Raw genomic sequence first — 27,473 nt, forward strand, 5'->3', positions numbered from 1 at the left:
CTTTAATAAATGGTGTTGGGAAAACTGGACAGCCACATGCAAAAGAATGAAACTGGACCACTATTTTACACCATAAACAAAAAATAACTTAAAATGGATTAAAGACTTGAATATAAGGCCTGATACCATAAAACTCCAAGAAGAAAACAGATATTTATAGTAAGCTCCTTGACAAAGGTCTTGGTGGTAATTTTTTGAATCTGACATCAAAAGCAAAAGCAACAAAAGTAAAAATAAACAAGTATGGCTACATCATCAAACTAAAAAGCTTCTTCACAACAAAGGAAACCATCAACAAAATGAAAAGGTAACATAATAATAGGAGAAAATATTTGCAAATCATGCATCTAATAAAGGTTAATACCCAAACATATAAAGAACTCCTACAACTCAATAGCAAAAAACCCCAAACAATCTCATTAAGAAATAAGCAGAGATCTGAACAGAAATATTTCCCAAGAGGACATACAGATGGCCAACAGGTATATTAAATGACTCCCAACAATACTAATCATTAGGAAAATGCAAATCAAAACCACAGTGAGGTATCAACTCATACCTGTTAGAATGTCTATAATGAAAAAGACAAGAAATAACAAGTGGTAGCAATGATGTGGAGAAAAGGAAACCTTTGTGCACTGTTGGTGGAAAGTGATGAGGAAAACACTATGGAGTTTCCTCAAAAATCTAAAAATAGAATTTTAAAATTAAAAATAGAAGCATACGCTTCAGCAATCCCACAGAGTACTTTTTTGAAGAAAATTAAAATTCTATCTTGAAAAAGACATATGTACCCCATGTTCACTGCAGCATTATTTTTAACAGCCAAGATATGGAAACAACCTCAAGTGTCCATCAATGAATGAATAAAGAAGATGTGGTTTACATATACAATGGACTATTATTCAGTCCATAAAAAAATGAAATCTTGTCATGTGACAACGTGAAAGCACCTTGAGGGCATCATGCTAAGTGAATTAATTCAGACCAAGACAAATACTGTATGATCTTACTTATACGTGGAATCTAAAAATAAAAACAAAGGAACAAGCTTATAGATACAGAGACTAAATTAGCAATTGCCAGGGTTGTGAAACGGATCAAAAGACACATACTTCCAGTTATAAAATAAGTAAGTACTGGGGATGCTGACTGATGTTGAAGCTGAAACTATGGCCACCTGATGTGAAGAGCTGACTCATCTGAAAAGACCCTGATGCTGGGAAAGATTGAAGGCAGGAGAAGGGGACGACAAAGGATCAGATAGTTGGATGGCATCACTGACTCAATGGATATGAGCTTGAGTAAACTCCGGGAGCTGGTGATGGACAGGGAGGCCTGGCATGCTGCAGTCCATGGGGTCGCAAAGAGTCGGACACGACTGAGCAACTGAACTGAACCGAAGTCCTAGGGATGAAAGGTATACTGAGGTGACAATAGTTAATAATAAAGGCAGTTGCCAACTTACGATGATTCAGTTTAACAATTTGACTTTATGATGGTACAAAAGCAATATAAATCCAGTAAAACTGTACTTTGAATTTTGATCTTTCCCCCCGTGCTACCAATATGCTATACAGTACTCTCTCGTGATGCCTGGCAGCGACAGTAAGCTGAGCTCCCCCAATTACTACTTGATCATGAGGATAAACAACCAATACACTTAAAATCATTCTGTTTTTCACTTTCAGGGCAGATTTCAATAAATTACATGAGATATTCAACACTTTACAAAATATGCTTTGTGTTAGATGATTTTCCCCAGCTGTAGGCAAATGTAAATGTTTTAAGCACATTTAAGATAGGCTAGGCTAAGCTACTGAAATTAAAAGATGTTTGCTCCTTGGAAGAAAGCTATGACTCCTTGGAAGAAAAACTATGACAAACCTAGACAGCGTAATAAAAAGCAGAGACATTACTTTGCGGACAAAGGTCCATCTAGTCAAAACTCTGGTTTTTCCAGTAGTTGTGTATGGATGTGAGAGTAGGACCATAAAGAAGGCTGAGCACCAAATAATTGATGCTTTTGAAGTGTGGTGTTCGAGAAGACTCTTGAGAGTCCCTAGGACAGCAAGGAGATCAAACCAGTGAATCCTAAACCCTGAATATTTATTGGAAGGACTGATGCTGAAGCTCCAATACTTGGCCACCTGATGTGAAGAGCCGACTCACTGGGTCAGACCAACGCTGGGAAAGATTGAAGGCAGGAGAAGGGGACAACACAGGATGAGATGGTTGGATGGCATCACTGACTCAATGGACATGAGTTTAAGCAAGCTCCAGGAGATGGTGAAGGACAGGGAAGCCTAGCATGCTGCAGTCCATGGGTCACAAAGAGTTGGACATGACTGAGCGGCTGAACAACAACAAAGCTAAGCCATGATGTTTAGTAGGCCAGGTGATTAAATAAATTTTTGAATTAATATTTTAAATTTATGATGGGTTTATCAGGACATAATCACATATTAACGAAGATCTGTGCTATACTGCATATTTGAGTTACTATAATAGACTAGATCTTAAAAGTTCTCATCATAAGAAAAAAAATGTGTTAACTATAGAAGGTTTGGATGTTAATTAGATTACTGTGGTGATCATTTTGCAATGTACACAAATATTGAACCACTGTATGCCTGAAACTAATAATGGTATATGCCAATTATATATACTGCAATTAAAAAAAAAAACAAGAAAATAGCAACCAAAAGTGAGGACGTAGAGATACTGGAACTTTGTGCACTGTTGATGGGAGTGTAAAATAGGGTAGCCACTGTGGGAAAAAAGTAAGGTAGTTCCTCAAAAAATAGAATTACCCTATGTTTCAGTAACCCTTCTGGGTATATACCCAAAAGAATTGAAATCAGCATCTCAAAGAAATATTTATACACCCATGTTCATAGCAGCATTACTCACAATAGGCAAAATGTGGAAACAAACCTAGTGTCCATCAACAGAAGAATGGATAAAAAACATGTGGTATATACATGCAATGGAATATTATTCAGCCTTAAAAAAGAAGAAAATTCTGACACACACTTTAACTAAATGAATCTTGAGGACACTGTACTCAGTGACATAAGCCAGTCACAAAATGACAAACACTGTATGATTCTACTTGCATGAGGCAGCTAGAGTAGTCACATTCAGAGACAGAAAGTAGACTGGTTGTTGCCAGGGGCTCAGCTGGGAGAGGAGCGATATGGAGCTATTTAATGAGTGTGGAGTTTCACTTTTTCAAGATGAATTCTGGAGACAGACATAGGTGATGACTGCACAAAATGTGAAAGTACTTCATTTACACTTAAAAATGGTGAAGATATTAAGTTTCATGTGTGTGTAATTTATCAGGATTAAAGACAAAGTTTTAAAGCCCACAATATGTAAGAGAGAATCTGTTCAAAATCCCAGATTGGAAAGGGGTAGCCTAAAGATGGAGCCAAGGTCTCCCAGCCCTTTGGTTGTAGCAACCCTTTGAAATAAATAACAACAGAATGGTCTAGTGGTGGTTCTGCATGGAGTCTTTTGGCAATAATGTTCTTACATGGATGCAGTTGCTAATTTAACAGGCAAAATGGAAACCTATGGTACTACTGTACCAAGCTACAGTTTAATCTGAAGCATTAAGTTCCCATGGACCTCACAGGAGGTGGCAAAGAACTATGAAGTTTAAGGGAAATCAAATCTAAATAGCTGCCCAGGTCCAAGCAGAGAGCCCAAAACCTGTTTGGATTTCAATAAAATAACATCACAGAGGGAGCTGTTACCGAGCCTGAGCAATTAATCTTTCTGAAAAAAGTGACTTTGTACTTTCTCGGGATTGGGTGGGGGGTGGTTGTGCAGCTTCTACAAAATTTGATAGTATAAATACAGCACATTTTAATCCATGCCAATAATTAGATTCTCATACTAAAATGGAAGTGGCTAAAACTTTCCATGGCTATCCTGTCCCTACCTTTTATGGGAAAAATGCTAAAAATATATCACAATCCAGATTAGTATGAAGGGAGAGGGCATGTAAATGTAATACCAACACAAAATTGCAACTGAAATGTGCTATAATCTAAAAATGTTTCCTCTTCTATGTGTTGGTTCTTGTGGAATCCAGAAAATACTGACTACACTGCATAAACTGACAAAACTATCCTTTGATTTAGGGGCAAAATGTTTTTTAAGTGTTGTGGTTCAGTTGCTAAGTTGTGTCTGACTCTTTGTGACCCCCTCTCCAAGGACTGCAGCACACCAGGCTTCTCTGTCCTTCACTATCTCCCAGAGTTTGCTACAATTCATGTCCATTGAGTTGGTAATGCAGTTTAACCATCTCATCCTCTGCTGCCCTCTTCTCCTTGTGCCTTCACTCTTTCTCAGCATCAAGATCTTTTCCAAAAAGATTTAAAAAATGTGTGTTTTTATTTTATCACACACATACACATAATCTAAAAATAAAATTTCTATAATAAACATTGATCTGTAAGAGCTAAATATTTTTAAAGTTGTTAACATCAACAGAACTAAAAAAGGAAAAAAACGTCTCAATAGATAAAGAAACATCACTCAGCAAAATTCAACTCCTATTCATGACTGAAAACTCTCAGCAACCTGAAATAGAAGGTAACTTCCCCAATCTCATAAAGGGTGACTGACAAAAACCCTACAGCTAACACTATACTTATGGTGAAGACTGAATGCTTTTCTCCTAAGACCAGGAACAAGACAAGGGTGCCAACTCCCACTATTTCTATTCAACATCATAAAGGATGCCCCAGTCAGTGCAATCCTGGGGGGAAACAGCAGGGAGGTGGGCAGAGTATGTAGACTGAAAGGAGGAATGTACAACTGTCTATTCAGACAACAGATCACCTATGCAGAAAAAACTACAAAACACCTACAAAAAAAGCTGAAGAATAAATGAATTCAGCCAAGATCACAGGATATAAGGTCAACATGAAAAAATTCAAATATATTTTTACTCATTAGCAACAAATTATTAGACATTGAGATTTTTAAAATTCTATTTTAACCTAACTATAAAGTATTTGTGGACAAATTTAACTAAATATGTATAAGACCTATTGTGAAAACTACAAATTCACTGCTGAGAGAGTTTATGAATAAATGGAATAAATAAAAGATATAAATAAATGGAGAGTTATAACATGTTCATGGGTCAGAAGACTCTATTAAGATGTCAATTCTCCCCAAGATGATTTATAGATTCAAAGGAATTCCAATAAAAAACCCAGCAGGCTTTTTTGCAGGAAGGCCAACTCTAAAATTTAAACAGAAATGCAAATAACAGAACAACTTAGAGAAAGAACATGGAGGAATTACATCACCAATTTCAAAAATTACAACAAAGCTAAAGTAATCAAGACAGTATGTTATTGGAGTAAGAATAGACATTTAGGTCAATAGAAGAGAAAAGAGAGTCTAGAAATAGACCCACACATACACAGCAAACCAATTTTTTAAAAAGGTGCCAAGGTTAATTTCAATGACAAATAGACTTTGCAATAAATGATGCTGGGACAATTGTTATATATGTGTGAAAAAATTAACACAGACCCTTATCCCTCACTATATATTAAAAATTAATTCAAAGGTTCCAGAAGTAGGTTCCCTAAGATCCATGATTATGTTCCATAACAGTAAAGTTTTCAATACAATATTGCTTTCATTGAAGAGAAGAAAGGATACTATACAAAATAATAATAAACATTAATGTTATGTTACAAAAAATAATGGACTATAGGTCTAAATGTAAGGGCCAAAATCATAAAATTTCCAGAAAAAAACATAGAAAAATATCATCACAATCTCAGAGTAGATGGCAATTTCTTACATAGCATACAAAGAAAAAAAAAACAGGACTTCATTAAAATTTTAGGCTTTGGCTCATCAAAAGACACTGTTAAGAAATGAAAAGGTAAGTCACAGACTGGATGAAATATTTGCAGAACCCACTTCTGATAAAACAGCTATAATCAGAATAAGAACTGAGAAATGCAAATCAAAACTACCATGAGATATCACCTCACACCAGTCAGAATTGCCATTGTCAAAAAATCTACAAACAATAAATACTGGAGAGGGTGGGGAGAAAAGGGGACCCTCTGACACTGTTGGTGAGAACACAAATTGGTATAGCCACTATGGAGAGCAGTATGGAGGTTCCTTGGGAAACTAAAAACAGAGCTACCAAATGATCTAGCAATCGCACTCCTGAACATATATCCAGAGAACATGGTTTGAAAGGATACATGCACCATAACGTTCACTGCAGCACTGATTACAAATAGCCAAGACATGGAAGCAACCCATAAGTCCACTGACAGGTAAAGAGGATGTGGTATGTATGCACAATGGAATAAAAGAATGAAAATCAGCCACTGAAAGAAGAAATCACACTATTTGCAGCAACACAGATGGTGGACCTGGAGATAATCATACTAAGTGAAGTCAGACAGAGAAGACAAATACCATATGATATCACTTACATGCAGAATGTAAAAAAATGATACATGTGAATTTGTTTACAAAACATAAACATACTCACAGACTTGGGAAAAACTTACGGTTACCAGGGGGGAACTGTGGCAGGGAGAGGCAGATTGGCATGTCCTTACTGCTACATTTAGAACAGATAACCAACAAGGACCTACTGTATAGCACAGGGGACGCTGCTCAATATTGTATAACAACCTAAAATGGGAAAAGAACCTGAAAAAAGAATAGATGATATATAATTGAATAACTTTGCTGTACCCCTGAAACTAACACAACATTGTTAATCAACCATCTCTGATATAAAATTTTAAAAAAGAAAGGCGAAAAAAGGAACAAATAAGAACTTATAATTCAGTATGAAAAGACAAACAGTTCAATTGAACATGGTAATAAGATAAAAACAAGATACTTCAATAAAATACACAAATGGTAAATACACACAAAAAGATGGTCAATATCATTAGCCTTTAAGGAAATTAAAATTAAAACCACCATGAGATACCACTACATATGTACAAGAACAGTTAAATAGTTGAACTTAACAATACCAAGTGTTGGTGAGGACATGGAACAACCAGAACCCTCATACAGTGTTTGTAGGAATGCAACTCTGAAAAACAGCTTTGCAGTGTCTCATAAAGTTAAACACATGTACCATATGATCCAGCAACAGTTCCTCTCTTGGGAATTTACTAAAGAAAAATGAAAAAAAAAAAAGGCTGTATGCAAATGTTTATATCAGCATCATTCATAATAGTAAAAAAAATGGAAACAACACAATGTCTATCAAAAATCAAATGGATAAACAAATTAGGCTTATCCACATAACAGAATACTATTCAGTAGTGAAAAGAATGAACGATATGGATGACTCTCAATAGTATTACACTAAGTGGAAGAAGCTGGACACAAAAGGACTACATATTGTATGATTTTATTTATATGAAATTCTAGAAAAGGCAAATCTATGGTGACAGAAAGCAGATCAGTGGTTTTGCTAGATGCCAATGGTGGGCAGAGAGAACGAATTACAAAGATGCACAAGGAAACTTTCTATATTAACTGAAATGTCCTATATCATGATTGTGTGGTAGTTATACAAATATATATGCTTATCAAAACACATCAAACTGAACACTCAAAATTAGTGAATTTTATTTTATGTAAATTATAACTTAATGAAGGTATCTTTTAAAAAAGTGTTTAAAGAAGATTTTTAAAAATATTAACCAAGTTATACACGTATGTGCAACATGTACCAAGCTGTAGACATCTCAACAGTGATGTCTTAGAATTTTATAAACTTGGTTCTTGTTACTGCCGTGCAAAAATCATTCCATGTATGATATAAAGTTTGTAACAACAACTACTATTGGTGCAAAAGAATGGAGCAGAGATAAGAACAGGATGGGACCCTATGTCTGAGGAAATCAAACGGCCTTAATGACACCATTCAGCAAAGAGCCATGATACTGACAAGGAGAATTAGTTTGTGCTCGACATCCATCAGTTCATCATCTGGAAAATCCTACTTTCGAAGTTAAACAAGAAATCTTGTCTCTTGGCAACTGATATAAGCCCTAATAGCGGCAGATAAAGCACAACTGTCCAAGTAGTGCTACAATTTTAAAAGTAACAAGGAACACAAAGATGCCTTTGCAGGTCATCTCACATTCAAAGATAAAGCTATCTTCCACTAGAGTGGAGGGATGAATTGTCACAGTATACAACTGTGGGATGCTGCCATAACAGGACGTGTAAGGGATTCACTAAAAATTCATATCTTTTAAATATATTTGATCTATTTATTACTGCTTGTCCCACTAGAACAATGACACTCCATCATGACAGGGATTTTTGTTTTTGATGTTCACTGCTGTATCCCTAGCACCTAGAACAATGCCCAGAATACAGTAATTGCTCAATAAACATTTGTTAAATGAGTATATTATGCCTAAGTAGTCAGTCAATATCTATACAAATTTATTATGTCAATATAGATACCAATCACAGCTAATTGATGTAATAGCCTTCTCTTACATTTCTTTTCTTGTACAATTTCTCTGACTGGAAATTAATAACTATCTTATTTCTCTACTCATTTTGTTTCTAAATACCAATTCAAACATAAACTTTCAATCTACAAATAATAAATACTGTAGAGGATGTGGGGAAAAGGGAACACTCCTGCACTGTCGGTGAGAATGTAAAGTGGTACAGCCACTATGGAAAACAATATAGAGATTCCTTAAAAAAACTAAAAATAGTTATCATATGATCCAGCAATCACACTCCTGGGCATATATCCAGAAAAGATGAAAACTTTAATTTGAAAAGATGTATGTACACCAGTGGTCATAGCAACACTATTTACAACAGCCAAGACATGAAAGCAACCTAAACGTCCATTGACACATGAATGGATAAAGATCTGGTATGCCCAATGGATATTACTTGGCCCATACAAAGAATGAATTTTTTCCATTTGCAGCAACATGAATAGATGTAAAAGTTATCGTACCAAGTGAAGTAAGTCAAATAGAGAAAGACAATTAAATGAACTTATTCACAAAACAGACACAGACTAACAGACACAGAAAACAAACTTTTGGTTATAAAAGGTGAAGGGGGAGAGAAGGATAAATTAGGAGTAGGAGATCAGCATATACACACTACCATATTTAAAACAGAAAAGCAACAAGGATTTACTGCATAGCACAGGGGAACTATATTCAATATCTTGTAATAACCTGTAATGGGAAGATAATCTGAAAAATATATATATAACTGAATTACTTTGTCATATACCTGAAACTAACATGATACTATAAATCAAGTGTGCTTCAATTTAAAAAAAATGAACTTTCAAACAAGGAGATTTTTATTTCTCCTTTATATATTTCTTTATTCTATAAGTTTTCTACAGTATGTCTGTGTTTATGTGTATTCAGAATAAAAAACATTTTTAATGTTATGCATTTTTATAAAATTAGAGCTTTTGGAAAACAATATTTTAAATGTTAATAAATACATATCTATCAATAATTACTTTAAATTTCAATGAACTAAGTGCTCCAATAAAAGATACAGAGTGGCAGGCTGGATATAAAATAAGAGCCTACAATATGTTGCCTATTAGAGACCCATTTTAGGGTGAAGGAAACCCATAGATTGAAAGTGAGGAAATAGAAAAAGATACATTTCATGCAAACGGAAATGACAGGAAAGCAGGGGTAGCAATATTCACATCAGACAAAACAGACTTTAAAACAAAGGCCATTAAAAGACTTAAACATCAGATATGACACCATAAAACTCCTAGAAGACAGCACAAGCAAAATATTCTCTGACATAAATCGTAGCAATGTTTTCTTAGGTCAGTCTCCTAAGGCAATAAAAATAAACAAATGGGACTGAATCAAAGCATTAAAAAATGAAAACACAACCTATGGAGTGGGAGAAAATATTTTCAAATGATGCGACCAACAAGGGCTTAATCTCCAAAATCTACCAACAGAAAATATAACTCAACAACAACAAAAAACCAAACGACCCAATTTAAAAAGACATTTCTCCAAAGAAGACAGACAGATAGCCAGACACATGAAAAAGATGCTCAGCATCACTACTTATTAGAGAAATGCCAAAGCAAAACTACAGTGAGGTATCACTTCACACTGGTCAGAATGGCCATCATTTAAAAGTCAACAAATAACAAATGCAAGAGAGAGTGTGGAGTAAAGGGAATCTTCCTGCACTGTTGGTGGGAATGTAAGTTGATGCAACTACTAAGGAAAACAGTATGGAGGTTCCTCAGAAAACTAGAATATAGAACTACCATATGATCTAGCAATTCTACTAAAGGGTACTTGCACCCCTATGTTTATAGCAGCCAAGACATAACAGAATATTACTCAGCCATAAGAATGAAATTATGCCATTTGCAGCAACATGGATGAATCTAGAGATTATTATACTAAGTGAAGTAAATCAAATATCATAAATCACTTACATGTTGAATCTAAAATATGATATAAACGAACTTACTTACAAAACAGACTCACAGATATAGAAAACAAACTCATGGTTACCAAATGGGAAAGATGACAGGATAAATTAGGAGTTTGGCATTAGCAGATAAAACTACAATATATAAAACAGATAAAGAACAAAGATTTATTGTATACCACAGGGAATTATTAGGTTGGTGCAAAAGTAACTGCAGTTTTGCACTGCTGAACTTTGCCATTTGATATTGGAATACATTCTTAAGTAAATGTGGTTATGTTATACATCATTTTAATGTGTATTTCTTGCTTCAAGTTTTTTGCTAATGACTTACTGAAGTGGAAGTGAAAGTGTTAGTCACTTGGTCATGTCTGACTCTTTGCAACTCCATAGACTGTAGCCTGCCAGGCTCCTCTGTCCAGTGAATTCTCCAGACAAGAATGCTGGCATGGGTGGCTTTTCCCTTCTTCAGGGGATCTTCCTGATCAAGGGATTGAACCTGGGTCTCCTGCATTGTAGGCAGATTCCTTACTGTCTGAGCTACCAGGCAAGTATTCTTGCCTGGAGAATTCCCTGGACAGAGGAGTCTGGTGGGCTACAGTGCATGGTGTAGCAGAGTCGGACATGACTGAGCAACTTTCGCTTTCATTTTTCAGTGACTTATTATTTGATTTTTTTTTCTATTTATTTTAGACTATAGAAATGATGTAAGACAAAAAGCAATTTGAGCAAATTATTTGAGTTCAAAATGGGTTGTAAAACAGCAGAGACAACTTGAAACATCAACAACGCATTTAGCCTGATGCACTGGTGGTTCAAGAAGTTCGGCAAAGGAGATAAGAGCCTTGAAGATGAGAAGCATAGCAGCAGGCCATCAGAAGTTGACAACAACCAACTGAGAGCAAGTCGGTTAATAAACAACAATTCCTCTGCACATATTCTTTATCTAGAAAACTCTCCATCCATTTCTCTATAAGTCTAAACTGTCTTCAACCCAATCTCCCCAATGAAGAATCCTTTATAATACTGATTAATCTTAACCCTTTGATCCACTTTGACTCCCAAGAAAACCCTAAAATCCCTTTAATGGCAGGAAATACTATGTCTTTTTATTTCTGTTATAGAACATTCAATAAATGCTTAATTTGTTGAACCTGATAAATTTCAATGAGACTGAAGAACCTTAAGGATACAAAATTAATGTTAAGCTTACAAAGAAATATATGCATATTATATGCATAAAACCTACCAACAGTGTCTGTCCTTGGGAAATGAAGAAATGCCCCGATATAACTATGGTGAGAACAAGATGCCCAGATTCTTCACTGGAGTCAAAAACCTTGAAAAAGAAAGAGAAAAATGTATTTAGGATGTTTCTGTTAGTTAGTTCTGATAGTTAAAACCAAACTATCTTCTCACATTGATCTTCCAATCTAAATGTTCCCTTTCAACCTCATTTAATGTGTAATCATTCCCCTAGAGTTTCAAGTTTCTCCTCGTACAGGGGTTAATAACCAAGCTTTTTAAAAAATACAACAAAAACCAATATTTTGAAATAACAATACTAAATCAGGAATTGAGAGATATGGTGCCTGAGACAACCACTTTTGAGTTACATTTTAATAAATCATTATCTTTGAGCCTGAATTTCCTTTCTGTAACATGGGAATAATACCTTACAAGTTGTTGTCAGAATACAAGTTGTTGTCTGTTTTTTCAGCCATATACTCCATTTTCATAACCCCTCAAAATCTGGTGTTTTTCTGGAGATGAGATTTAATTTGTAATGTCACTCTTAAAAACAGGGTACCCCAAACTGACCATAATACTCTTGGTGTGATTTCATCATCTCCCATTACTTGCATAATGAAGCCTACTATTTCACATTAATCTTGGGAGGGGTAATCCCACTGAAGAGTGATCCTATCAACAAAACCTCCTGAAACTTCATCATCTATGTTGGTAAATCACACTTTCACTTTCTTCATCTGAACCTAAACATAAGACCATGCATTTACTCTCATTATATTTTATATTGCTAGATATATTCTACAGTTGTGGTAGAGAATTGAGATAATTAAAGCAAAATAACTCATAGATACTCAAGATTTCCTACTGACTTTTCTCTCAGTTCAGTTCAGTTGCTCAGTTATGTCCGATTCTTTGCGACCCCATGGACTGCAGTACACCAGGCTTCCCTGTCCATCACAAACTCGTGGAGCTTACTCAAACTCATGCCCATTGAGTCAGTGATGCCATCCAATCATCTCATCCTCTGTCGTCCCCTTCTTCTCCTGCCTTCAATCTTTTCCAGCATCAGGGTCTTTCCTACTGAGTCAATTCTTCACATCAGTGGCCAAAGTATTGGAGTTTCAACTTCAGCATCAGTCCTTATAATGAATATTCAGGACTGATTTCCTTTAGGATAGACTGGTTGGATCTCCTTGCAGTCCAGGAACACAAAAGAGTCTTCTCCAACACCACAGTTCAAAAACATCAGTTCTTCACCATCAGCTTTCTTTATAGTCCAACTCTTACATCCATACATGACTATTGGAAAAACCATAGCTTTGACTAGACAGACCTTTGTTGGCAAAGTAATGTCTCTGCTTCTTAATATGTTGTCTAGGTTGGTCATAGCTTTCCTTCCAAGAAGCAAGCGTCTTTTAATTTCATGGCTGCAGTCACCATATGCAGTGATTTTGGAGCTCAAGAAAATAAAGTCTGTCACTGTTTCCACTGTTTCCTCATCTATTTGCCATGAAGTGATGGGACTGGAGCTATGATCTTCGCTTTCTGTATGTTGAGTTTTAAGCCAATCTTTTCACTCTCTTCTTTCACTTTCATCAAGAGGCTCTTTTGTTCTTCTTTGCTTTCTGCCATAAGGGTGGTGTCATCTGCATATATGAGGTTGTTGCTATTTCTCCTGGCAATCTTGATTCCAGCTTGTACTTCATCCAGCCCGGCATTTTGCATGATGTACACTGCATATAAGTTAAATAAGCAGGGTGACAATATACAGCCTTGATGTACTCCTTTCCTGATTTGGAACCAGTCTGTTGCTCCAAATCCAGTTCTAACTGTTGCTTCTTAACCTGTATACAGATTTCTCAGGAGGCAGATCAGGTGTCTGGTATTCCCACCTCTTCAAGAATTTCCCACAGTTTGTTGTGATCCACACAGTCAAAGGCTTTGGCATAGTCAAGAAAGTGGAAGTAGATGTTTTTCTGGAACTCTCTTGCTTTTTCTATGATCCAGTGGATGTTGGCAATTTGATCTCTGGTTCCTCTGCCTTTTCTAAATCCAGCTTGAACATCTGGAAGTTCACAGTTCATGTACTACTGAAGCCTTGCTTGGGGAATTGTGAACATTACTTGCTAGCATGTGAGATGAGGGCAACTGTGCAGTAGTTTGAACATTCTTTGGCATTGCCTTTCTTTGGGATTGGAATGAAAACTGATCTTTTCCAGTCCTGTGGCCATTGCTGAGTTTTCCAAATTTGCTTACATATTGAGTGCAGCATTTTCACAGCATCATCTTTTAGGATTTGAAATAGCTCAACTGGAATTCCATCATCTCCACTAGCTTTGTTCACAGTGATGTTTCTTAAGGCCCACTTGACTTCGCATTCCAGGATGTCTGGCTCTAGGTGAGTGATCACACCATCGTGGTTATCTGGGTCATGAAGATCTTTTTTGTATAGTTCTTCTGTGTATTCTGGCCACCTCTTCTTAATTGCATCTGCTTCTGTTAAGTCCATACCATTTCTGTCCTTTATTGAGCCCATCTTTGCATGAAATGTTCCCTTGGTATCTTTAATTTTCATGAAGAGCTCTCTAATCTTTCCCATTCTATTTTTTCCTCTATTTCTTTACTTTGATCACTGAGGAAGGCTTTCTTATCTCTCCTTGCTATTTTTTGGAACTCTGCACTCAAATGGGCATATCTTTCCTTTTCTCCTTTGCCTTTTGCTTCTCTTCTTTTCATAGCTATTTGCAAGGCCTCCTCAGACAACCATTTTGCCTTTTTGCATTTCTTTTTCTTGGGGATGGTCTTCATCACTGCCTCCTGTACAATATCACGAACCTCCATCCATAGTTCTTCAGGCACTCTGTCTATCAGATCTAATCCCTTGAATCTATTTGTCACTTCCACTGTATAATCGTAAGGGATTTGATTTAGGTCATGCCTGAATGATCCAGTGGTTTTCCCTACTTTCTTCTATTTAAGTCTGAATTTTGCAATCAGGAGTTCATGATCTGAGCCACAGTCAGCTCCTGGCCTTGTTTTTGCTAACTGTACAGAGCTTCCCCATCTTTGGCTGCAAAGAATATAATCAATCTGATTTCTGTATTGACCATCTGGTGGTGTCCATGTGTAGAGTCTTCTCTTATGTTGCTGGAAGAGGGTGTTTGACCAGTGCATTCTCTTGGCAAATCTCTGTTAGCCTTTGCCCTGCTTCATTTTGTATTCCAGGGCCAAATCTGCCCATTACTCCAGGTATCTCTTGACTTCCTACTTTTGTATTCCAGTCCCCAATAATGAAAAGGACATCTTTTTGGGTGTTAGTTCTAGAAGGTCTTGTAGGTATTCATAGAACCATTCAACTTCAGCTTCTTCAGCATTACTGGTCGGGGCATAGACTTGGATTACTGTGATACTGAATGGTTTGCCTTGGAAATGAACAGAGATCATTTGTCATTTTTGAGACTGCATCCAAGTAGTGCATTTCAGGCTCTTTTGCTTACTATGATGGCTACTCCATTTCTTCTAAGGGATTCCTGCCCACAGTAGTAGATATAATGGTCATCTGAGTCAAATTCATCCATTCCAGTCCATTTTAGTTCACTGATTCCTAAAACATCGACATTCACTCTTGCCATCTCCTGTTTGACCACTTCCAATCTGCCTTGATTCATGGACCTAACATTCCAGGTTCCTATGCAATAATGCTCTTTACAGCATCAGACTTTACTTCCATTACCAGTCACACCCACAATTGGGTATAGTTTTTGCTTTGGCTCCATCTCTTCATTCTTTCTGGAGTTATTTCTCCACCGAGCTCCAGTAGTATACTGGGCACCTACCAACCTGGGGAGTTCATCTTTCAGTGTCCTATCTTTTTGCCTTTTCATGTTGTCCATGGGGTTCTCAAGGAGAATACGGAAGTGGTTTGCCATTCCCTTCTCCAGGGGACCACGTTTTGTCAGAACTCTCCATCATGACCCGTCCATCTTGGGTGGCCCTACCAGGTATGGCTCATAGTTTCATTGAATTAGACAGGCTGTGATCCATGTGATCAGTTTGGTTAGTTTTCTATGATTGTGATTTTCATTCTGTCTGCTCTCTGATGGGTAAGGGTAAGAGGCTTATGGAAACTTTCTGATGGGAAAGACTGAGGGGGAAAATTAGACTTTTCTCTAATTCACTTTAAATTCCAAATTTAAAAATCGAGTAACATTCTGGATGTCAAAGGAGGTATGTTAAGCCCTGCACTATTTCCCTCAGTGGTTGTTATTCAGCCTCTTTCCCAATATTAGGAGTTCAATTATTTGTACAATGCTTTTCCATCATAGTTTTAAACAGACTACCTTGTAATTTTCATGAACACTTAAAAGGGCAAGGACAGCTAGCAATCAAGCACAGCTATTGAAACTGGAGCCTGAAACAAATTCTTTGGGAGCCAATATTCTAACATGACAGTTAGACTTCTTTTTTAAAATAACTATAACATATGTCCCAAAAGGTGCTCAACACTTAAATGAACAGTTCAATGAGGGATGATAAAGCAAACACACAATCACTACTGAGATGGTGGCTCAGACGATAAAGAGTCTGCCTGCAATGCAGGAGATTCGGGTTCAATCCCTGGGTGGTGAAGATCCCCTGGAGCAGGAAATGGCAACCCACTCCAATATTCTTGCCTGGAAAATCCCATGGAAGGAGGAGCCTTGCAGGCTACACTCCATGGGATTGCAAAGAGTCAGACATGACTGAGCAACTAACACATACAAACATCTAGAAATTACTCTAGTGCTATCTCCCAATCACTACCTGCTCCCTCCTTTCCCTAAGATAATATTTATCCTGACTTCTAACACCATGGTTTAGTTTTATTTATATGAATGGAATCATAGAGAATTCTTTTATGTCTTCTGTTGATGAATATTGTTTTCTAATGTAAATCTACTGCAAATAATGCTGTTTAGAATATTTTTATATACATTTCTTGTTAGACAGAAATGCTCATTTATGGAGATGACAATTCTTTCCAAATAATTATATCATATTTTCTCCCCTGACCTTTAAACTTTTACATCTTTTTTACTTGACTGTGCCACGTGGCATGTAGGATCTTAACTCCTCAAGCAGTAGGAATTACAGTCTTAACCACTGGATCACCAGGGAAATCCCCAAACTTTTACACCTAATTGGCCACTCAACATCTCTACTTAACAGTCCATCACCTCAAAATTAGCAGCCCCTAACTTGACATCCAAATCTTCCCATTCATTCAATATTCACAAACTGTCAAGCAAGTGGCATCTGTTGCCTGTCACCAGAAGTAGAAGTCCAAACACTTCTGCTCACTGTATTGTGGTACTGGAGTCCATGGAAAACAACAGTCAAGCAGTGGAGGAAACAGTACTTGATCAAGCTTAGTACCGGAGGCTGGATCCCCCATGGCCAGCAAATCCCTCTAGGCGGCCATGGAGGGCAGCTGGCCGGTACTCACCCCTCAGGGCTGTAGCAAAACGACTCCTCCTTCTCCCCCCAGGTGACAGATACAGCAATGCAGCTGGCCAGGTGCCATATGATGCTTCAGCAGAACACAGAAGCACAGGCTGTGAGGACTCTATCTCTTGCTAAGTAAGTGTTCCAGGTCCAAGGCCCACTCTTCAGAGCCAAAACGGGGGGCGGCAAGGCTGTATGCACAAGACATCGACCATGGACCAGACTGCTGGAGGTTTCTGACTCCCACAATTTTCCCACCTCCTACCTCAGAATATAATTCTACACTTCCATTTTGTTAGGTCAAACTGTGGGATCATTCTTTTTTTTTTTTTGGAATCATTCTTGAATCCTCTACTTTTTGCATACCCACATCCAAGAACAAGTCCTTCAAAATATGCAGAGTCTAACCACTTCTCACAAGTCTGGCCTGAGTTAGCATCATCTCTAGCTGGCTTATTATAATAACGTCCTAACTGGCTTTCCAGTTTCTATTCTTGCTCTCCCTTTCCAACACATTTTATTCTCATTACAGTAGCCAGAGTGGTCCTTTTTATGGCAAGGAATAGAGACTTTATTCAGCAAGCCAGGGATCCAAGAAGATGGCGGACTAATATCCTAAAGTACCATCTTCCAGAGTGATCCTTTTAAAACCTAAGTCAGGTCATGTCATTTCTAGCTCAAAACCCAATATCAGCTTTCCATCTCTTTCAGAGACTCATGCAAGGTGCTCCACAATCTAGCCCTCCATGACCTCTCTGCTCTCATTGTCCCTTTGGCCATGCTACTCTGGCTGCACTGGCCTCTTTGCTGCTCCTTGAACCTGCTAGGCACATTCCTGATTATAAAGCTCAGGGATTTTACAATTGCTGTTCTATCTGAAATTGTCTCCTCCTAGATCCACATGACTCATTCCTTGATCTTTTTCAGGCCTTTGCTTAAATATCATATTTCCAAGTAACACCTTTCCGGACCATCCTACTGAAAACTGCCAACAACTCCCTGCCCCATTATCCAAATCAGGTATTAGGTTGGTGCAAAAGTAATTGCAGTTTTGCACGGTTGAACTTTACCATTTGATACTGCAATACATTCTTAAATGTGATTATATTATACATCATTTTAATGCACATTTATCACTATTTTTTTTGCTAAAGAGTTATTACTTACTGTTCATTTTATATTTATTTTAAAACTAAGGAAATTATGTTAGACAAAAAGTAAATTCAAGTGATTTTCTTATTTATGCTCAAAGTTGGTCATAAAGCAGTGGGGACAACTTACAACATCAACAAAGCATTTGGCTCAGGAACTGCTAAAGAAAGTACAGTGCAGTGGTGGTTCAAGAAGTTTTGCAAAGATGAGAGCCTTGAAGATCAGGAGTGCAGTGGCCAGCCATCAGAAGTTGACAGTGACCAATTGAGAGAATCATAGAAGCTGATCCTCTTACAACTACGCAAGAAGTTGTTGAAGAACTCAATGTCAACCATTCTCCAGTCATTAGACATTTGAAGCAAATTGGAAAGGTGAAAAAGCTTGGTAAGTGGGTGCCTCGCGAGCTCACTGAAAATCAAAATAATTATCATTTTGAAGTGTCATCTTCTCTTATTCTACACAATAACAATGAACCATTTCTCAATTGGATTGTAATGTGCCACGAAAAGTAGATGTTAAATGACAACCAGCGATGACCAGGTCAATGGCTGGACTAAGAAGAAGTTCTGAAGTATTTGGTGCAAGGCCAAACTTGCACCAAAAAGACTGTGGTCACCATGTGGTAGTCTGCTGCCGGTCTGACCTACTACAGACTGAATTCTGAATACTGGCGAAGCCATAACATCTGAGAGGTATGCTCAGTAAATTGATGAGATACACCGAAAACTGCAATGCCTGCAGCTGGCACTGGTCAACAGAATGGGTCCAATTCTTCTCCACGACTATGCCCAATCACACCAATTCTTACCAATTCTGTTTTTTATATTTACTTATTTATCTGTCTATGTATCTTCTTTAAAAGAAGATGGATATAAGTGACTAAAAACAATATTTAATGAATCCAAAATAATAAGAATATAAAAGGAAGAACAGGTGGGACAAAGACAAAGAAAATACCAAGACTACTTACACCTAACCCTCTCAATGACCACATTAAATGTAAATGGTTTAGATATTTCAATAAAAGACAATCTGACAACAAGATGAGACGACAAGGCACAACTATATATGAATATAAACATACAAACAGGTAAAAAACAAAAGGGTGAGAAAAACACACACTGCTAACACTATGGTGTTGGAGAAGACTCTTGAGAGTCCCTTGGACTGCAAGGAGATCCAACCAGTCCATCCTAAAGGAGATCAGTCCTGGGTGTTCATTGGAAGGACTGATGTTGAAGCTGAAACTCCAATACTTTGGCCATCTGATGCGAAGGGCTCACTCATTTGGAAAGACCCTGATGCTGGGAAAGACTGAGGGCAGGAGGAGAAGGGGACAACAGAGGATGAAATGGTTGGATGGCATCACCAACTCAATGGAAATGAGTTTGGGTAGGCTCCAAGAGTTGGTGATGGACAGGGAGGCCTGGCATGCTGCAGTCCATGGGGTTGCAAAGAGTCGGACACGACTGAGCAACTGAACTGAACTGAATACTAGTCAAAAGAAAGCTGGAATAGCTATATTAATTTAAGGCAAGACCATCAAAAGGTATAGAAAAGATCATCTCATAATGATAAGGAGTCAATCAGTCAAGAGACGTAATTATCCTAAACATTTACATCACCAACAAGAACTTAAAAATACATGAAGCAGGCAAAGTTCTGCCTAGCCAGGCCACTGCTGTGCAGAGACAGCAAGGGACGCCACCATCATCATGTCTGACCAGTAGGCAAGATCTTCAATTGAGGACTTGGGGGATAAGAAGAGAGAAGAACATATTAAACTCAAAGTTTCTGGACAGGATAGCAGTGAGATTCACTTCAAAGTGAAAATGATGACATATCTCAAGAAACTCAAAGAAGCAACTGTCAAAGACAGGGAATTCACATGAATTCAACCAGGTTTCTCTTTGAAGGCCAGAGCACTGGTGACAGTCATACTCCAAAAGACCTGGGATTGAAGGGAGAAGATGTGATTGAAGTTTATCAGGAACAAACAGGGGGTCATTCAATGGTTTAGGTTTTTTTTTTTTCTTTTCCCTTAATTCTTTTTTATTTTTTTAAAATAGTGCTTCTATAATGTGGTGTTTAAAACAGAATTGAAAAGTGGCACCCCCTCTCTGTAAAATATCTAGTAATTTGAATTCTAGTGTCTATTATTTGTTATCGCTTGTTTTAATCGTGCTGATTTGGTGATCAAACCTCATGCATGCATGCATGCTCAGTTGTGTCTAACCACTCTTTGCAACTCCATGGACTATAGCCCCCCAGGCTCCTCTGTCCGTGGAAGTTTCCAGGCAAGAATATTGGAATGGCTTGCCATTTCCTACTTCAGCGGATACTCCTGACCCAAGGACAGAACCAGCGTCTCCTGCATTGGCAGGCGGGTTCTTTACCACTGCACCACCTGGGAAGCCCGATCAAATCTCAGCCCCCTTCATACTGCACTCTGTGCCAAGAGAGGCCACCTTTCCCAGAACCGTGGATTTGCAGGCTTGTGATAATAAGATCACCCATTGCAAGTGCTATATAATGATTGTTATATAATGACTTTCCAATCAGCCCTGCAGCATGTGACTGCTTCACTCCCGGTCTGTGACTTTCAGCTGGAGTCGGAAGTCTTTCAGAGAACTGAACTGTGGAAAAATGACCTTTCCTTAACTTGAAGCTACTTTTAACATCTGAAAAAGAAAGAAAGTGAAGTCGCTCAGTCGTGTCCGACTCTTTGTGACCCCATGGACTGCAGCCTACTAGGCTCCTCTGTCCATGGAATTTTCCCAGCAAGAATGTGGGTTGCCATTTCCTTCTCCAGGGTAACATCTGAGGGTCTGGACCAAAAGAAGTGGAATACCCGGTTGGCATCAAGATGACAGAGGTGGTGAGAATAATGACCAAAGATGGCTTCACTGAAAGAAAGCATTTTAAGATGAAAGAAAAATCTTGTCAAAACATTCCAGAAAAGTTCTAATTTTCATTAGCAGTTAACGTTATTCATGCAGAAGTATATATAACAGAACACTTTATTTATACTTTTTGGCCTGGGATATATAGGTTTTAAATGGACATCATCTGTACCAGCTTCATTAAAATAAACATTTGTAAAAAAAAAAACCATAAAAATACATTAAGCGATAATTGATAGAACTGTAAGGAAAAGTAAACAAATCCCCAATTATAGTCAGACTTCAATACCCACTCTCAATAACTGACAAGCACACAGAAAAGTAGCAAGCATACAGTAGACTTGAACAACACTACCAACCAACATGACCTGACTGACATTTACCCAACACTCCTCTCAATATCAATGGGCTTCCCTGGTAGCTCGGCTGGTAAAGAATCCGCCTGCAATGCAGGAGACCCTGGTTCAATTCCTGGATCGGGAAGATCCCGTGGAGAAGGGACAGGCTACCCACTCCAGTATTTTTGTACTTCTTTGGTGGCTCAAATGGTAAAGAATCCGCCTGCAATGTGGGAGACCTGGGTTTGATTCCTGGGTTGGGACGATCCCCTGGAGGAGAGCATGGCAACCCACTCCAATATTCTTACCTGGAGAATCTCCATGGGCAGAGGAGCCTGGCGGGCTACAGTCCATGGGGTTACAGACAGTCAGACATGACACTGACTAAGCACAGCAGGGCACCACTCAATATCAGCAAAATATATATTCCTCTCAAGTGTACACAGAGCATTTACTGACACGGGCCAAACTCTGGGCCATAAAACAAGTCTTAGTAAATTTTAAAGTATGTTCTCTGAGCACAAATTAAGTTAGAAATCAGAAACAGAAAGATCTCTGAAAAGGTTCCCAAATATTTTGGAACTAGACAATGTACTTCTAAATACTATAAAGCTGGGCTATAAAGAAAGCTGAGCGCTGAAGAATTGATGCTTTTGAACTGTGGTGTTGCTGATGACTCTTGAGAATCTCTTGGACTGCAAGGAGATCCAACCAGTCCATCCTAAAGGAAATCAGTCCTGGATATTCACTGGAAGCACTGATGTTGAAGCTGAAACTCCAATACTTTGGCCACTTGATGTGAAGAACCGACTCACTGGAAAAGACCCTGATACTGGGAAAGATTGAAGGCAGGAGGAGAAGGGGATGAGATGTTTGGATGGCATCACTGACTCGATGGACATGAGTTTGAGTAAGCTCCAGGAGTTGGTGATAGACAGGAAGCCTGGCATGCTACAGTCCATGGGGTTGCAAAGAGTGGGACACGACTGAGTGACTGAACTGAACTTCTAAATAACCCATGGGTAAATAAGAAATTAAGAGAGAAATTAGGAAGTATTTTGAACTGAATGTAATTCACCATGTTAATAAACTAAAAAAGAAAAATCATAGGATCACTGCTCAATAAATGGAAGAATATACAAAAGACATTTGACTATATTCCGTATCCATTCCCGAGTTAAAAAAAAAAAATCAGCAAACTAGGCATAGAAGGAACTTCAAGCTGATGAAGGGCATTTATGAAAAAGCTACAGTTAACATCATGCTTAACAGTGAAAGACTAAAAGCTTTCTCTCTAAGATAAGGGACAAGAATATCACCACTTCTATTCGACACTGTACTGGAAGTTCTAACCACTGAAATTAGGCAAGAAAAAGAAAAAGCACTCAGACTAGAAAGAAAGATGAAAAACTGTCTTAACTATCTTAATTCACAGATAATAAGATCATTTATATAGAAAATCAAATTTACTTCCCTAGAACTAACAAATGACTTTTAGAACAACTGCAGGATACAAGATCAATACATGAAAACTAAATATATACAAACTAGTAAAGAACAACGGAATCTGGGATTTTAAAAACATCAAAATTTACAACAGCATGAAAAATATGAACTAGTTAGGTATTAATATAAATATGACAAAATGAGTAAAAGATCTACAAGCTGAAAACTGACAGAAATATACAGTAAATATATGGAGAGAGATACTTTGTCCACACGTAGGAAAACTTAATATTGTTAAATGCTGTCAAATGCTGACATAGGCAGAATAATAATCCCCACCCAAAGCTTCCTGACATTATCCCTGGAATCTGTAAATATCTTATCTTACATGGCAAAGGGGACTTTGCAGATGTGATTAAGTTAAGGATCTAGAGACAAGAGAGAATTCTGGATTATCCAGATGGGCCCAATGGAATCCTCACGTTCCCTGTAAGGGAAAGGAGGAGGCAGAAGAGTCCGTCAGAGAAGGAAACGCGACTGCTGGCTTTGAAGAGGGAAGGGTAGAAGGCAAGAAACTCAGGCAGCCTCTAGAAGCTGGAACAGGGAAGAAGTAAGTCTCCCCTAAAGCCTCCAGAAGAAGTGCAGTCCTGCTGACACCCTAATTTTAGCCTTTTAAGACCTGTTTTAGACTTCTGACCTCCAGAACTGTAAGCAAAGTATAAGCAAACTAAGTTTGGGTGTTTTTTTTTTTAAGTCACTAAGTCTGTAGCAATTTGTTACAGCAATAATAAAACTTTAAATTCTTTTGAAGAAATTAACAAGCTGATTTTAGAATTCATATGGAAACTCAAGGGTCCAAAGAAGAGGCCATAAACCAAGTGTTTAGGTCAGTCAGTTAACATTAACAACGTACCCACTATGTATTGCTCTCTCTTATAAGTGTTTGGGAAAGAAAAAAAAAACATAGAAAGGAATGTCCTTGACCGCTTCATTGATTCATTTGCTCATTCAACAAATATTTACTGAGCACCTAACTGACACTCAGAAGCATTTTTTAGATGGGATACATCACTGAACAAAACATTAGCTGCCCTCGTGGATCTAATGCGGAATGAGATGCAAGACAAGGTATAGACAACAGTAAACAATAAATATAATTAGTGGCATACCAAGAGTGGGATGGTGAGAGCAGTCAACCCTGGTGCAGGCAATAAGTGAATGCTTTGCTGAGAATTTATAAACAATAGCTGAACTCACTAAAAAGCAGCTGCTCCTTATTACCACCAAGTGCTAGCAATTCTAATCAATGTCACCGATGAAATACCCCTCCCTGAAAAAAATCTTTTGTTGATCTAAGTTCTAAACAACTGCTGAGTTTAAATAATACATACTGCTGAGTTTAAACAATACATTACAAAATATAAATAAATAAATAATACATTACCTAAGATTCAAATTTTCAGATTTTTATTATTTATTCTTTAATAAACTTTGTTTCCTACATAGACATTCATCTGGAAAACTCCCAATTATAAAGTTGGCACACATATATGCAGACTTAACCACCTATATCTGCCTCAAGAGAAGTTCACAAGGCTTTGATATACTTCAAGCTTGCTGCAAAGTTCTTGTCTCAAACCCTTTCTTAGGATGCACTTGATTTGAACCCTGTGGTACAACATTCTTCTACATTTAAATCATAGATTCAAAATAAACAATGACAGCACAGGGATTATAAAGACTAGGAAACAGAACTTGAGTTACTACAAAGCTGTCATTTCATGGAACCTTCTCTTTGGCATTTATATTTGTGTTGAAAATTTTAAAACAACCAAAGTGCAAGCAACAAGATGGAATGTTTTTGTTTGGCAAGTGCAAATTTTAGTTCACACTCAAAATATTTTACTAAATTTGAATAATACTTTTAATATTAAAATATTATTCTTTTACAACTGTTAAATGTTTCCAAACTAAATAACAAAAAGAGAATAAAACATATCAGCAATTTTATCATCAGTTGCCTAAACTGTACCTGTGGAGATTTTCAGTTTTACCTTTTTAAATCACTTCTCAAAGAAATTAATTACATAAAGTATCAGCCTCTAACCAAAGAAGCAAAGTGCAAACATTTAGCTGTTCAATAGATATAAAAACAACTGGCTAAGCATTTGTGCTTTTACTTCCTGCCTTACACTATTGTGTGCATTTCCTTTTCCTTAATTATCTCACTGCCATGCTTATAATAATGAATCTCAATAAAGAACTTTTGCTGTCTGCATAATAAATAATTTTCTTTATGAAATTTTTGTGAAAATAATTTCATCATTTAGGAGAGGAAAGTGTTAAAAATTATCCATTTGGGGCTTCATAGAAATTGGTCGACTATGCCAGGAAGATTAGCCTGTGTATTCTGAAATTCTGAGTGCTCTCCCAGCCTTTAGGGAGTCATAGTGGAGCTGGGCAACTTACTCAGCTGAGTCCTTTGTACTCCTCTACAGAAGACCTAGAAGGTGAGACTCACGCACATTCCAACACTTAACATTTAAGGTATACTGGGCTTGAGCCCCAAAGGTAAAAAGAGGCATAAGTTAAAGGAAAATAACAACATATCAAATAGGCTAAAGAGACAAAGAACAAACAGAACACACAGAACACGTAGCTCTGAGCAGTAAACACACTGCAGGAGGAGATCAACAGCAACTTGAGCCAAAAAATAACAACTATTATTATAAATAACATTTAATGCGCCTTGGAGCTAAAAACATGCTTTACAAATATAAAAATTCAGTAGCTTAACTGAAGAACTGGATGGACACTGGTGAGACCAAATTAATGGTCTGAATGATCAAGTAGGAGAAATATTCAGAAACACAGAGCATAACTACAAAGAGGAAGAAATCACACGTACAAGATAATGTGAAACAAATACTCAGCCACAGGAGAACAAATCTTAAAAACAGGAGCAAAAGTGGAAGAAGAGAAACAGACAGAGTAAAGGCAATGATTAAACAAATAGCAGAACAATTTTCTACTTCATTGACTATGCTACAGCCTTTGACTGTGTGGATCACAACAAACTGTGGAAAATTCTTAAAGAGATGGGAATACCAGACCACCGGACCTGCCTCCTGAGAAATGTGTATGCAGGTCAAGAAGCAACAGAACTGGACATGGAACAACAGACTGGTTCCAAATTGAGAAAGCAGTACATCAAGGCTGTATACTGTCACCCTGCTTGTTTAACTTATACGCAGAGTACATCAAACAAAATGTTGGACTGGATGAAGCATAAGCTGGAAACAAGATTGCAGGGAGAAATATCAATAACCTCAGATACACAGATGACACCACCCTTACAGCAGAAAGCCAAGAGGAGCTAAACAGCCTCTTGATAAAGTGAAAGCGGAGAGTGAAAAAGCTGGCTTACAACTCAACATTCAAAAAACGAAGATCATGGCATCTGGTCCCATCACTTCATAGCAAATAGATGGGGAAACAATGGAAACAGTAGCAGAGTATTTTCTTTGGCTCCAAAATGACTGCAGATGGTGACTGCAGCCATGAAATTAAAAGACACTTGCTCCTTGGAAGAAAACCCGTGACCAACCTAGATAGCATATTAAAAAGCAGAAACATTACTTTGCTGACAAAGGTCTTATAGTCAAAGCTATGGTTTTTCCAGTAGTCATGTATGGATGTGACATTTGGATCATAAAGAAGGTTGAACGCCCAAGAATTCATGCCTTTGAACTGTGGTATTGGAGAAGACTCTTGAGAGGCCCTTGGACAGTAAGGAGATCAAACCAATCATACCTAAAGAAAATCAACCCTGAATATTCATTGGAAAGACTGATGCTGAAGCTCCAATACTCTGGCCACTTGATGTGAAGAGCCAACTCATTATAAAAGACCCTGATGCTGGGAAAGATTGAAGGCAGGAGGAGAAAGGGACGACAGAGGACGAGATGGTTGGATGGCCTCACCGACTGAATGGACATGAGTTTAAGCAGGCTCCAGGAGATGGTGAAGGACAGGGAAGCCTGGTGTGCTGCAGTCCATGAGGTCGCAAAGAGAGGACATGACTGAGAGACTGAACAACAAAAAAGGCATGTGCTGCAACAGCTGCAACTCCAGAGACATGAACAGGCACGACACACTTCCAATAGGTGGTGCCTACCAGGTAGTCTAGCCATAACCCCCCAAAACAAAAGAACTGAATCTGAATTTTATCAAGCCTCTGGATTCAGCTATCAATTCACAAGAAATACAGAGGACTAAGGATCGCATTAATTGCACTCCAGAGATGCAGTCACAAAATCATATAGTCAGAAACTCTTCAGAACTCAGTTTCTTCAACAAATGAATTGCAAGGAAGGAAGAGGGGTAG

The 27,473-nt window shown here is 37.7% G+C and overlaps 1 protein-coding gene and 1 pseudogene across 1 annotated transcript in view; one reads left to right on the top strand and one right to left on the bottom strand.

The window, feature by feature from the left end:
* Positions 1–27,473, bottom strand: part of REC114 (REC114 meiotic recombination protein) — a 108,680-nt gene that overhangs the window by 68,031 nt on the left and 13,176 nt on the right. The window contains exon 2 of the mRNA XM_061157908.1: positions 11,762–11,851. Within this exon, the coding sequence (XP_061013891.1) occupies positions 11,762–11,851 (90 nt within the window). The remainder of the gene's footprint in view (positions 1–11,761; positions 11,852–27,473) is intronic.
* On the top strand, positions 20,115–20,419 carry LOC133067421 (small ubiquitin-related modifier 1-like; annotated as a pseudogene).

This window comes from Dama dama, chromosome 12, assembly GCF_033118175.1.
Source record: "Dama dama isolate Ldn47 chromosome 12, ASM3311817v1, whole genome shotgun sequence".
Taxonomy (NCBI): domain Eukaryota; kingdom Metazoa; phylum Chordata; class Mammalia; order Artiodactyla; family Cervidae; genus Dama; species Dama dama.